The sequence below is a fragment of the Thalassophryne amazonica genome, chromosome 17 (genome assembly GCF_902500255.1).
Source record: "Thalassophryne amazonica chromosome 17, fThaAma1.1, whole genome shotgun sequence".
NCBI classification, from domain to species: Eukaryota; Metazoa; Chordata; class Actinopteri; order Batrachoidiformes; family Batrachoididae; genus Thalassophryne; species Thalassophryne amazonica.
In genome coordinates this window covers 65,276,918-65,291,295 of record NC_047119.1, presented here as the reverse complement: position 1 = coordinate 65,291,295, position 14,378 = coordinate 65,276,918, and the positions used below count along the sequence as shown (strand labels likewise).

Below are 14,378 nucleotides of genomic sequence, written 5' to 3'. Positions count from 1 at the left end.
GCCCTGAACAGTGTGAACCGGGATTCATCCATGAAGAGAACACCTCTCCACCATGCCAAACGCCAGCGAATGTGAGCATTTGCCCACTCAAGTCGGTCACGACGACGAACTGGAGTCAGGTCGAGACTCCGATGAGGACGACGAGCATGCAGATGAGCTTCCCTGAGACGGTTTCTGACAATTTGTGCAGAAATTCTTTGGTTATGCAAACCGACTGTTTCAGCAGCTGTCCGAGTGGTTGATCTCAGACAATCTTGGAGGTGAACATGCTGGATGTGGAGGTCCTGGGCTGGTGTGGTTACACGTGGTCTGCGGTTGTGAGGCTGGTTGGATGTACTGCCAAATTCTCTGAAATGCCTTTGGAGACTGCTTATGGTAGAGAAATGAACATTCAATACACGAGCAACAGCTCTGGTTGACATTCCTGCTGTCAGCATGCCAATTGCACGCTCCCTCAAATCTTGCGACATCTGTGGCATTGTGCTGTGTGATAAAACTGCACCTTTCAGAGTGGCCTTTTATTGTGGACAGTCTAAGGCACACCTGTGCACTAATCATGGTGTCTAATCAGCATCTTGGTATGGCACACCTGTGAGGTGGGATGGATTATCTCAGCAAAGGGGAAATCAATTCACATCCGAATTGCGATTTTTATTTATTACGACTGAATCTATCCATAATGTCCAAGAATCAATTTTTAAAAAGCATTTTTTAAAACATTTTCTTGCTTACTCGCTGCGTGTACTGTTTGTCAGGCAACGGCTTCCGTACTACAGCGTCCCCGCGAGGGGAGGGTCCGGCGTGCTTCAAACATTCGTGAGCTGCAGCTTAGCATGGTGGATGAAAAGCTAATTCAGCCAGCACCGTCTTTGCTGAAGGCAAATGTTTTTGCACATTTTGGATTTTATTATTTGCTGCATAAGAAGGAGCTTGACATGACTTATGCAGTGTGCAAAATGAAAGTCAAGTACTTAGGAAACACTTCAAATCTGCAAGCCCACATGCTACGCTATCACCCGGAGCTAAAAGAGGGGAGCAGCATTATCTGCCGACTACTGACCAGCGCTTCGCTAAACTGCCAGCCAACTCTGAACGAGCAAAGCAGATGAGTAAATTTACATCTAGAATCACTTGATTAACCTTGTAAAGCTGCATTTTCTTAAACAAACATTTTTTAAGTAATATAACTATTTCTCAGAGCTCTTTGAATCGAAAATTGATTCTGAATCGAATCGTCACCCCAAGAATCGGAAATTAATTGAATCATGAGTTGTTATATGATTCACATCCCTAGTTAATATGCATCCATTTCTGCAATCAAGAGACCTGCAACATTATCCAAAAAATGCTAAAGTATTTACTAGACCGGGAGCCCACAGGGGTCAGTCTAGCTGGAAAACTAACAAATTACTAGGTGTACCCAGCAAGGATCTAAATACTTGCAAATACAAAGAAATGAAGGTCTGCCCCAGGTAACAAAATAAAACAAGTCAAAATATGGTAAGCATGATATAATGTATTTTTGATTGATTTTTATGAAATTTTTTGTAGTGTAGTACCATTGCCAGAGACCAAAAATGGGCACCACAAATCATGCTGGATCTGCTCATGGAGTATCAACTTAAAACCACCCTCAAATCAATCAGTATGGCCCACTCTATCAGAAATAAACACCACATTTTCAGTTTTAATATATCCCTGACTTGTGGCTTTTAATTTCTTTTTCCCCCATCAGATTTGAAGTTTTCGTTTCTGTTCAGTGATATCTGTCACAATATCAAAAAATGTGGATTAACACTATAACCAAAAAGTAAGCACTTTTTATAGGTACTGTCTGTTCTATATGCACAACATCAGCCTGCATAGTTTCATTTTGTTGTACTCCCGTTCTGTCTTCTTACCGAAGAAGGTGAACCTTGCAAAGAAGGAAGCTGATCGGAAACATAGTAGTGGCAGCAGCAGGATGATGAGGTAGAGTGGAATGGTGTTTGTCTTGCTCCACCAGTAATGAAAAGAGTCCAAATCTGAGGAATTGCTGGCACTGCTATCAATGTAGGACACACTGACGTTGAAGTTCCCCCCAGGTTTAGTTTGTGGGTATGGACAGATGACTGGTGAAGAAGTCAGTAATGTGTTACTCTCTTGACAGTTTAACGAAAAATTATTATATAGATATTTTTTTCCCCAATATCTGATTAAGCCACAGAAGCACAACATGTACATTTTATCACCTTACACAGATAAACAGATATGGGATTCATGATATGGAATAGGACATAGTATTGCTAGATTACAGGCCACAAAATAGTTACACAACCTGTCTGAAAACTTACTAAGGCTATGAGATGCAAGAAGTGCCAGATGTACAATGGATCCATCACTGCCATGGAACTGATGTACTATCCACAGATGACACACCAGAAGCAGACCAGCGGCAGGACTACTTCACATCATTCATTACTTTTGTGGTACATTTTCTGGCATTTCAGCATTTGTTTGTGGCAGCGTACAGTGCGCGCCTCTCTGTGTTCCTTCTGGCTGACCGCCAACATTACATTCCCCATAAGGATTTGTTGTTTTTATATTTACAGTATGAAGGACACTAGAAACACACAGTACATGTGTACTGCTACTACTAATAATAAACCAACTGATACCAATCTTTAAATCATACCTGGCCAACCAAGTAAAAACATACAAGATTAAATAAGCAGCTCAAGCATCAAAACAATGTTCTGTTGTGGCAAAAATATATCAACCATGTTAAAACAAATTAAAAAGCTGTGAAATTGTGGTCTTAGATGGTCTGTTGTAAAATTAAAATACACTGATCCACATGTTAACTGTGTGAAATACGAGTATGCTTTGCTGTATAGGATATAATCTTTTTCTGGACTGACAACACAATCCTTTAGATTTCATAAATTTCCCTATGTGATAAATCATGTTTTATTTTAAACACCATATAGTCACTTCTTTTCAGATAAAAAGAAAAAGAAAGCCTACCTCTATCTGAGCCATTGGTCCCAAACTGTGAATCTGATACACTGACATTATGAGCATAATCTGCAGAGAAGAGTTAAAAAAAAAAAGATGAAGACAAAAATTCATTGTATCAAAACATGTTTATCAGAAATATATCATCTCTCGCTGTGGCATTTTACCAAATCATTGCTTGAAGACTGAATATCAAACTCAACAGGTTGTTTTTCTGTTTGTTTTGTTTTTAGACATTAAAAGAGAGTGACTGTATCGGCTGTAGTTGTGTCAGTTGAGTCAGATAATGCTCAAAATCCTTATAATGGTTTTTATTTCCGTACACGCAAATGCATTGGGAACACTACATATTCTATTCCAAAACACAATATGAAGAACAAATTTATTAAATTTGATATAACTTTAGAGAAAGTGAAGAAAAGGGAATGTTCGGCTGTTCAAAAATAATACTGTGTGCATTTTTCTTTACAAACTCAAACATTTACAGTATAAACTAAACAATGCTTGAAGACCTTTCTTCCCTGTGAATCACTGAACTAATATTTAGTTGTACAACCACTGTTTCTGAGAACTGCTTCACATCTGTGTAGCATGGAGTCGACCAACTTCTGGCAACTGTGAACAGGCATTCCAGCCCAAGACGATTGGACCACAATTCCTCTGCATGTCTTGGTTTTACCTCAGAAACAGGATTTTTGATGTCACCCACAAGTTTTTGATTGGATTAAGGTCCAGGGATTGGGCTAGCTGCTCCATAACACTAATCTTGTTTGTCAGGCAACCAAGATCCTGCTCGCTTGCTGGTGTGTTTGGGGTCATTATCTTATTGAAGCATCCATTTCAAGGGTTTTTACTCTTCGGGTACTTTGATGCATTCGGACTGTTCCATGATCCCTGGTATGTAATAAATAGGCCCAACACCATACTATGAGAAACATCCCCATATCCTGATGCTTGCCACACCATGCTTCACTGTCTTCACAGTGTCCTGTGGCTTGAAATCAGTTTTTGGGGGTCATCTGACAAACTGTCTGCAGCCCCTAGACCCCAAAAACAACAATTTATATTTCATCAGTCCACAACATGTTGCACCATTTCTCTTTAGGCCAGTCAGTGTGTTCTTTGTGAAATTGTGATCTCCTCAGCACGTTTTTTCCACTATGGGACTTTGTTGGGGCGTCTTGCCCTTAGGTTGGCTTCACATCGGTGTCTTCTGATTGTTACAGTACTCACAGGTAACTTTAGACCTTCTGTGATCACTCTGGAGCTGATCATTGGTTGAGTCTTCGCCATTTGAGTTATTCTTTGATCCATTTGAATAGCGGTTTTCCATTTTTTCCATGTCTTTCTGGTTCTGTTGCCAATTTAAAGCACTTGAGCTCATTTTAGCTGAGCAATCTATCATTTTCTGCACTTCTTTTACATGTTTTCCCCTCTGCAATCATTGTTTTAATCAAAGTACAATGTTCATCTGAACAATGTCTGAAACGACCTATTTTACTCAGATTTCAAAGAGAAATACACAACAACCAGCATGTACAACATTTGCTGCCAATGCCGTCGTTCTGCACACGCTCATCACGCACTGCACGTAGGGCACCAAAGTGCCTGTGGGGGCACCAAAAAAAAAAAAAAAAAAAAAAAAAAAAAAAAAAAAACTCAAGCTCATGGATCAGCATAATCAGAGGAGTGGAGAAAAACGTTCTCTCTTCTCAGTGAAACAGAGAAGCAGCAGAGGGTTTTTTTTTTTAATCTGGACTCAATCTGTGTCTGATTTGGGGTAAACACATTTTCCAGTGCACCTGTTTAACTTTTATTCTTTACAAAGTGGTTATCTCTGAACCTCATTTACCTCAGACTTCTTTCCCTCTCTCGCTTTTTTTTTTTTTTTTTGCACAAACCGAAGAGACTTTCGTGTTTTCCCCCGTGTTAAGGGAAACTGCTTAAACTTTCAGCGTTTTAAAAAATAAATAAGAAGATTGGATTGCATTTTTCACCCCTTCAAACATTTTGGAGGTGATGTCATTGCACTGTGTTTTGGCTGGTATTATGTCGGGAGGGAGCATGGAGAACTGCAGTAGCCAGGCGGTATAACCAGCAGCTGAGTATCGCAGAGAAGTCTAGCAAATCAGGTGCAAAGTGCGGCTGTCATTTCCTCACATGGTCGCAGGGTGGCCGAGTTCACCAGCCAGTCACAGCTGTTCTCATCATCCTCCCCACCTCCTTCCCTTCCATCCTCACCTTTCTTACCCAGTGACATGCGGTCATTGGGTAATTTCTAAAAGGTTAATGCATAATTTCTGATAATCCTTTAAACCCTGAATTAAAACTGAAAGTACTCTTCAGTAGTGGTGTAATGCACAGCAGGTGACCCGTGACTTATATGAGCTGCCCCCAACGGGTTGGCATGCAAATGAACTACAGATTAATTGCAAAGTTTACATAATAGTGTGAAACAGAAATTTATTGCAAAGGTGACTTGCTTTTAATGTAATAATTGTGTAAATCTCAACACAGAGTTGCTGTGAAATCACAGTTGCGTGTTGATGCAAAACAAAGCATGCTGAAAGTAAACAGCCTCTGCTGTCTTGCATTCAACTAAATGCAGCCTGGTGCAGCCTCGATGCGAAGTCAGGTCCAACTGCGGAAGGAATCACTCCAAAATATTGTTGAAGACAAAGCATGTGCAATGTGGGTTTCCTGTGTTGTTCAAAGCTGACCACAAGTATGACTGAGGTGGCTGAGAGTCCACTGAGCCCCGGGAACTATATAAATAAAAGGACTTTTCCAGACTTTTGCTGAGTTGTGTGCCTGCATAGGAGGATTTGATGACGCCAGACTGGATTGCATTGGGCAATCGGATGAGGTGCTTGCGAGGTATTAAATTATGAGAATGTTACATTTTATTTTAAAATATAATTTAAACATTACACAACTTGAAACCATCCGGGACCATCAGCAAAAAGCTCTTCATTTTCATTGTGTGTTTGTTCTTGTTCTTTAATAATTGGAAAATAAAGTTATACTTGTCCCCTTTTTGCCGAGCTGTGAATAAAAACCATAATCAGATCCAGTCACTGAGTTTTGTGACACATTGCGCCCCCTACTCTTTAGTCACACCATGATTGTGTCATTTCAACCCAAATATGGATGCTTATAGACAAAATTGACAAAAAAAAATGGGTCAATGCCAAAATACTTAGGGACCTGACTGTATATAAAACACCTGGAAGATTCTGTAAACATCTGACACAAGAAAGGGCAGCACAGTATAGAAGAATCAGCAGGGTCGATGCAGTGAGCCAGATCAGCAGACTGCTTATGAAACTGCAATGCCTGTTTTTTTATGTTGGTTTTTTGAACTTTAATGCTGCATTTACACATAATGACGACAAGTCATGAATGCCACGAAGTACACATTCTTGGCCACTGATCACGAATGTGATGATTCGGGCAGAGGCGTCAGGTGTCCTCAGGAACTGCTGCAACCTGTTAACACGCGTTACGATTAATGGCACGTGTTGCTGGAGAATTATCAGGAACCATTACGCATGGTCAAGAATAATGTTCCGCGTTGTTGCGCACGCAACAGCGCATCGTTAAGTTCTGTCACGTTGTGAACGAGGTGAATTGTCTCCACACACACACACACACACCCATATTCATCCAACCATTGCTAACAATTCAGATCGCTCGAGTTTTTCAGAAGAACTTTGTGACTGCATGCGTAGTTGGGCTCTGTGCCATGGAGTGGCGCAGAAAGGAGGAGGAGGAGACGGACAGAGCCAGATGTGTGGCTTCATGTGGCTCTCGTCTCGTGCGTTTTCCCAAACATCAGGCACATGCAGCAGGTGGAACACCTGCAGGAGCGCGCTGTAGAGCACTGAAATTAGACTTTTAGACTTGGTGTCAGCAATCAAACTGAATGCGGTGCAGCAGGGTTTAATTGTGCGCACGCTTCTTCCTCTGCCGGACTGGAGGAGGTGCAGAGATGTCTGGCTGCAAGTGAGTCTCCTCTCGCTCCTCTGGTTGCTCAGACTCGTTCTCCCGCTCATCGGTTACAACATCAGGTGGAACACCTGCAGGAGCATCCTGAGGAGCTTCAGCAGGAACTGTGGAACGACACTTCGCTGACTTCGCGTCACTGTTCCTCTTGGTATACTGCATCAAACTGAACGCCATGGAGCCGTGTTTAATTTTGTGTGCACGTGACAGAAAACTGATTTGTTGTGGTGCGCAGTGAAATTTGACACCACATTACAAGTCGTATCAAAACTTGACAGTTTCCGTGTCACTTCGTAATAACGCATGACAGTTTGGGCTCCAAGAACCATCACAGGAACCACTAAGAACGTTGTCACGTTCTATTAAGGATCACTACTCATCAAGATGCAATAGCTCAGCTGCGACCTCCACGACGTGAGATGAAATGAGGGTGGTGTGTAACATTCGTGGAAGATTTTTTGACAGGCAAAAACATGCTCCATGAATATCAAGAATATCATGCAACAACACGCACTATTAAGAAACCTATTCAGATGCGTTAAGTCACGTTAAGAATGTCAGGAATGACAGAAAAATTACATTCGTAACGCGTCTTGCTTATGTGTAAACACACCTTAAGAGTGAATAAATATATCCCAAAATTGGTGAGACCATTCGTCTCACTAAAATGTCCTCCATACAACATCAGTGCAACCAGCAATACAAACACCAAGGTGCAGCTAGAAACATACAGCTCATCTAAGTACCACCTCTAAAGTGACTTTGTGGAAAAGAATTAAATTATACATTCTCTGTGGTGCCAGCAGGGGACTGTGTGACTTACTGTAGATAAACTGTCCAGTATTGTAGAGGAAATTTGACATGAGGACCCAGTAAACCACCATTGCTCCAACAAGTGACACCATTGAGAAGAACAAGCTGGAACACTGACCAAACTTGCCGAAGTAGTACCTACACACATCAGGGAATTCCCTTTCTGATGTGTCTTCATATGCTGCACAAAAGACAAGAAAAAAAATGCAAACATCATTGTGTTACATCATTCTTTGGGATTTTAAATAAACATGCAAACTTTTTATTGAAGTTATAAAATCTTTCAGTGAGGTGACAAATGAGATTGAATATGGCTTTATAGAGCCAAACAGTCAGGAAAATATGTTGTATATGAACAGTGTAAAACCATTAACACTCAAAGATGACATCTGAATTTTGATAAAAAATGGCGAAAAAAAAACAAACCAAAAAAAAACAAACCTATAACCCTAATGCACTGTGAATTATCCAAGATGACCATGCAGCAGTGCTGAGGTCTGCTCGTGTTTACCATTAAAGACAACATGCAAAATCGAAGTCTTCCCTCATAGACACAGGTCATGTGTTTATTAATTGTTTGCTATGAAGTAATGTTGTCAGTGTGCTTGGTTAATGTCCAACGGGTGCACAGTCCTGCGAGGCATGAAGGGTAGCATGTACACGCGACCAGAGCCACTCCTTTCCAGACACAGGAAAACAACAGCCACTTCAATCTGTTATTGATCCAGAATAAACACATCCTTAAAGTGGCTTCAGTAAACTTTAAAAATCAATAAATCAAAGCCAAAAGACTGAACAAAATGCAGGAATAATAAAATAAAATCATGCGATGCCAAAATCAAAGGCTGTGGTACTGAAGCTTCTCTGATTTCAAGACTTTTCTGGAAAACTGAAACTTCATTTTTACGATTTGTAGTGGTATCAGAAAGATAATGCACAATGTTTTCAGGCTTTGTTGTTCAATGACCGAAAATAAGATTGATCAAAAGGCTAAACTAAGGCCTTTTTAATGGTCTTGAAAATACACTGCAACCATATTAAAAAAAACTTATTGCTTGGAGTTGCCACAACAAATCAGACATGGATATGCATGTTGTTTTGGCACATGTTTTACACTGGACAGCCTTACTGACACCACTCCACATTACATGGAAAATGGGCACACGTGGCCTTGAACAAGGAACCTTTTGTTTTAGAAGCAAGTACACAAACCACTTGGCCGCCACATTAAAGAAAGTTGTTTGGACTTCTCTTCCCCACCTTGGGGGTCACAGATCCACTATGGATGTGAATCTTGATTTGGCCAGTTTTACACTGGATGCCTTTCCTGATAAAACTCCACTTTACATGGAAATGGCCTAAGGTGTTCTCAAACTGGGAACCTTCTGTTGTGGAAGCAAGTGCACAGACTGTGTTCACACTACTGGCCTAAAGTGTGGTGATGCACTGTTTGTGTGCATGCTGGTTACTGAAGCGGTGTACATGGATGCGGGACATCTGACACTGTTTTTAACCGACTGCCTGGACACAGAGATGGATCTGATACATTGGAAAAAGTCAGGAGTTCATGGACGTTTTACGTGCCACGATCAAAAGAGAGGCAGAGCTGCAGCCATGGCAATCTCAAGCACGCGCACTTCTTTGAACACGTGAAGTTTACATTTGGAAATTAATCCATAACACGACGGTGAGTCTGGCATGTTCAGGATTTTGCCTGTTTTGTGGATAGACTTTTTTTCTTCTTTTTTTTTTTTTAACTTTGAGAGAGCGTGAATTTGGAGTTGGAATGTGTGTATGTATGTGTGCTGCGAAGCTCACTGTGTGTGTGTGTGCGCTGTGCAGCTGACAAGACACTTGTTTTCCCCCGGTATCAGATGTATTTTTTTAGATTTTATTGATAACAACACTCATAATTAATCATGCACAAAGCTGATCCTGCAACAGACATGGTTACTGACAGGCTGATTTGTGGCTGCAGGGACACATCAACCTTCTTGGAGCCGCAGCTTTTCCCGTGACTGCAGCAAAATTAACAGTTATCACTTAAAAACGAGTCATAACGCGACATCACACTTATGTAAACTAAGGAATTAATCTGTGCCTCCGTTCTTAACATTATCAGCTACATTCCACTGAAGCGCACGCTGGGACGATTTTAGTTGCAACATCAAACCCAAGTACTCACGAGTAGTTTGTTTTCGGACGTCTCCGTGGCTATTTGTTGCAAATGCCATGTACTTTGAATCCAGTCACAGAAGCGCACAAAGTAATCCCTGTGGATCACCAGATGGTCACTAACAGCCAGTGGAGCTACCCAAAAAGTAGCTATGATAACTGGTAATCAGCTAACTGAAAGTTATCTTTATAATGCTAAACCAATAAACTGCCTAAAACCTACTGGAAGCTACAGCTAACCGATAAGTTTCAATTTTGTCTCCCGTATGCTCTCAGCTACTAACAAGCCAATTTTTAGTTTATACACCGCCAAAGCTTCTAACAGAATCAAAGACGATCACAAACCCAAACACAGCCAGTGAGCCAGTGCTTCTATCTTTGTGCCCTCTGCCCACTGCTGTAGGTAAGCGTCATTTACCTTGATAGGATACAGTGGCCTAGCCATGAGGCAGAGGTCTTCAAATGGAAAGCAGGTTTGACTTGTGTTTTTTGATTTATAAATCAAATTAATCCAGATAGAATAACTACATTAATGCAACTCTTAAAATGTACAAAGTGATATATAACGCATATTTGTTAATTTTAAAATAATGCACTAATTCTGAAGATTTGAACATTAACACACAGACAAAAGCACACCCCTCCTGTGGGTTTACCACCTACAGAGGGGGCCATGGGAGTCGGGTGCAGAGAGGATTGGGTGGCGGTCGAGGGCGGGTGGCCCAGCGGCCCGGTCCATGCTCACAGCCCCTGGCTGTTGGGACGTGGAATGTCACCTCGCTAGGGGGGAAGGAGATACTGACTAGAGATAGTCGGGCTCACCTCCACGCACAGCTTGGGCTCTGGTACCCAACTCCTGGAGAGGGGCTGGACGCTTCATTTTTCTGGCGTTGCCCTCGGGAAGAGGCGGAGAGCTGGGGTCGCATTGCTTATTGCTCCCCAGCTCAGTCGCCATGTGTTGGAGTTCACTCCAGTGAACGAGAGGGTCGCGTCCCTACGCCTTCGGGTCGGGGACAGGTCTCTCACCGTTGTCTCGGCCTACGGGCTGAGCAGCAGTGCAGAGTACCCGACCTTCCTGGAGTCCCTGGGAGGGGTACTAGATAGCGCTCCGACTGGGGACTCCATTGTACGCCTGGGGGATTTCAACACCCACGTGGGTGGCGACAGTGAGACCTGGAGGGGGGGTGATCGGGAAGCATGGCCTCCCCGATCTGAACCCGAGTGGTGTTCAGTTGTTGGACTTCTGTGCTAGTCACAGTTTGTCCATCATGAACACCATGTTTGAGCACAAGGGTGTCCATAAGTGCACGTGGCACCAGGAAACCCTGAGCCGGAGGTCGATGATCGACTTTGTAGTCGTATCATCTGACCTTCGGCCACGTGTCTTGCACACTCGAGTGAAGAGAGGGGCAGAGCTGTCGACCGATCACCACCTGGTGGTGAGTTGGATCCGCTGGGAGGGGAGGAAGCCGGTCAGACCTGGCAGGCCCAAACATATCGTGAGGGTCTGCTGGGAACGACTGGCGGAACCCTCTGTCAGCGAGGTCTTCAACTCCCACCTCCAGGAGAGCTTCTCCCAGATCCCGGGGGAGGTTGGAGACTCAGTTGGAGTCTGAGTGGACCATGTTCTCCACTTGCATTGTCGATGCGGCCGCTCGTAGCTGTGATTGCAAGGTCTCTGGTGCCTGTCGCGACGGCAATCCCTGAACCCGGTGGTGGACCACCGGAGAGTAAGGGATGCTGTCAAGCTGAAGAAGGAGTCCTACTTATCTTTGTTGGTAGGTGGGACCCCAGAGGCAGCGTGCCGGTTTTTGCCTCTGTGACCGCAGCAAAAACTCGGGTCTGGGAGGAGTTCGGGGAGGCTATGGAGGAGGACTATCGGTCGGCCTCGAAGAAATTCTGGCAAACCATCCGACGCCTCAGGAGGCAGACGCAGCTCTCCACCAGCACTGTTTACGGTGCGGGTGGGGAGCTGTTGACCCTGACTGGGGATGTTGTCGGGCGGTGGAAGGAGTACTTCAAGGATCTCCTCAATCCCATCGTCACGTCTTCCGAAGAGGAAGCAGAGACTGGAGACTCAGAGGCGGACTCATCCATTACCTAGGCCGAAGTCACCGAGGTGGTTAGAAAGCTCCTCGGTGGCAAGGCTCCTGGGGTGGATGAAATCCGTCGTGAGTACCTTAAGTCTCTGTATGTTGTGGGACTGTCTTGGCTGACACGCCTCTGCAACATCGCGTGGCGATCAGGGACAGTGCCTCGAGATTGGCAGACCGGGGTGGTGGTCCCTCTGTTTAAGAAGGGGGACCAGACGGTGTGTTCCAACTATAGAGGGATCACACTCCTCAGCGTCCCCGGTAAGGTCTATTCCAGAGTACTGGAGAGGAGAATTAGACCGATGGTCGAACCTCGGATTCAGGAGGAGCAGTGTGGTTTTCGTCCTGGTCGCGGCACACTGGACCAGCTCTACACGCTCCATCGGGTGCTCGAGGGTTCATGGGAGTTCGCCCAACCAGTCCACATGTGTTTTGTGGATCTGGAGAAGGCGTTCGACCGTGTCCCTCGGGGAACCCTGTGGGGAGTGCGGGGTCCGGGGTCCTTTGCTAAGGGCTATCCAGTCCCTGTACGACCGCAGCAGGAGTTTGGTTCGCATTGCCGGTAGTAAGTCAAACCTGTTTCCAGTGCACGTTGGCCTCCGCCACGGCTGCCCTTTGTCACCGGTTATGTTCATTATTTTTATGGACAGAATTTCTGGGCGCAGCCAGGGTGTAGAGGGGGTCTGGTTTGGGAACCACAGAATCTTGTCTCTGCTGTTTGCGGACGATGTGGTTCTGTTAGCTTCATCAAATCAGGACCTTCAGCGTGCACTGGGGCGGTTTGCAGCCGAGTGTGAAGTGTCCGGGATGAAAATCAGCACCTCCAAATCCGAGGCCATGGTTCTCAACCGGAAAAAGGTGCTTTGCCCTCTTCAGGTCGGTGGAGTGTCCTTGCCTCAAGTGGAGGAGTTTAAGTATCTCGGGGTCTTGTTCACAAGTGAGGGACGGATGGAGCGTGAGATTGACAGACAGATCGGTGCAGCATCTGCAGTGATGCGGTCGCTGTATCGGACCGTCATGGTGAAGAGAGAGCTTAGTAGGGGGGCAAAGCTCTCGATTTACCGATCAATCTACGTTCCGATCCTCACCTATGGTCATGAGATTTGGCTCATGACCGAAAGAACGAGATCACGAGTACAAGCGGCCGAGATGAGTTTCCTCCGCAGGAAACAAAAGCACATTTATCTGTAAACACCAACACACATTACATTGATTCACTTGTGTTGGTTTTTACACAGAATGAATGAATCAACCAACCAATCCGTATGAGTGGAGGCTACGTTTACCCATAATTCCTTTGGGCACCTGTGTGTTAATATTCAAATCTTCAGAATGAGTGCATTATTTTAAGATGAACAGATATGTGATATATATCACTTTGTACATTTTAAGGGTTTACATTAATGTAGTTATTCTATCATGAATAATTTGATTTATAAATCAAAACCATAAGTCAAAAATGCATCAAATTTCAAGACCTCTGCCTCATCGCAGGACCACTATATAGGGTTAAGAAATATTTTTTTTTGTAGTGGCAGTTTGGCAGCCAAGCTCCTTCTGCTGGGGGCAGAGTTGAGCTCAGCTCCTCCTAGCTACCTCGCTGCTGCAAAATACATAGCAGATAGGAGCAAAAGGGATTATAAATGTTTAAAAAAAAACAAAACATGTTAGCGGTCTAAAAATTATCAGAACTAAATTTATCGGAAGATAATTCGTCCGATGATGGTTTTACAACTTATCTGAAAAGCTAATCCGCTAACAAAACGTTAGCTTCGATAATTATCGGTTATCGGATTAGCTGAACAGTGCCCACCACTGCTAACAGTGTAAATCTAAATTGTTATGATTTTGGTGCGACTTGTCCTTTAAAGTAAAAATTTTATAAATATGTGGAGAAACAATGATTGCTCCTGTTCACAGGAAACAAGGGATCACTGAAGGATTAGATGAGAATGAAAATGGCACGAATAAAATGCTATAACCTTCATACTCATCAGATTTCAACCCAAATCAACACCTGTGTTTAGGTTTGGACCCACATGTTGGTGTCTTTCATGATCAAAACACCAAAAGAGGGAATATCTTTTTGGCAGTGTTCCATCTCTCTAGCAGAGATCCAGAGACTTCTGTTCAAAGCCCAGGCAAAACAAAGCTGTTCTGAAGGCTTGTGCTGAACCAACACCTTACTGATAGACTTTCTGTTGGTTTTTCTTTCACTTTGTCACCTGTTTGCATGTCACGATGTGCACATAGTAAAGTGAAACATTCTTCAACATATAACAAAAAGAACAAATA

General features: G+C 43.5%; 1 protein-coding gene across 2 annotated transcripts in view; it reads right to left on the bottom strand.

The window, feature by feature from the left end:
* The window catches only part of slc38a9 (solute carrier family 38 member 9), a 44,509-nt gene that overhangs the window by 16,365 nt on the left and 13,766 nt on the right, over nucleotides 1-14,378 (bottom strand). Inside the window, exons 7-9 of one of the 2 annotated variants that reach the window (XM_034192536.1) lie at nucleotides 7,826-7,996; nucleotides 3,007-3,066; nucleotides 1,902-2,111 (exon numbers count right to left, since the gene is read on the bottom strand). In XM_034192536.1, coding sequence (XP_034048427.1) covers nucleotides 1,902-2,111; nucleotides 3,007-3,066; nucleotides 7,826-7,996 — 441 coding nt within the window. The remainder of the gene's footprint in view (nucleotides 1-1,901; nucleotides 2,112-3,006; nucleotides 3,067-7,825; nucleotides 7,997-14,378) is intronic. The other variant, XM_034192537.1, reaches the window with a different exon arrangement.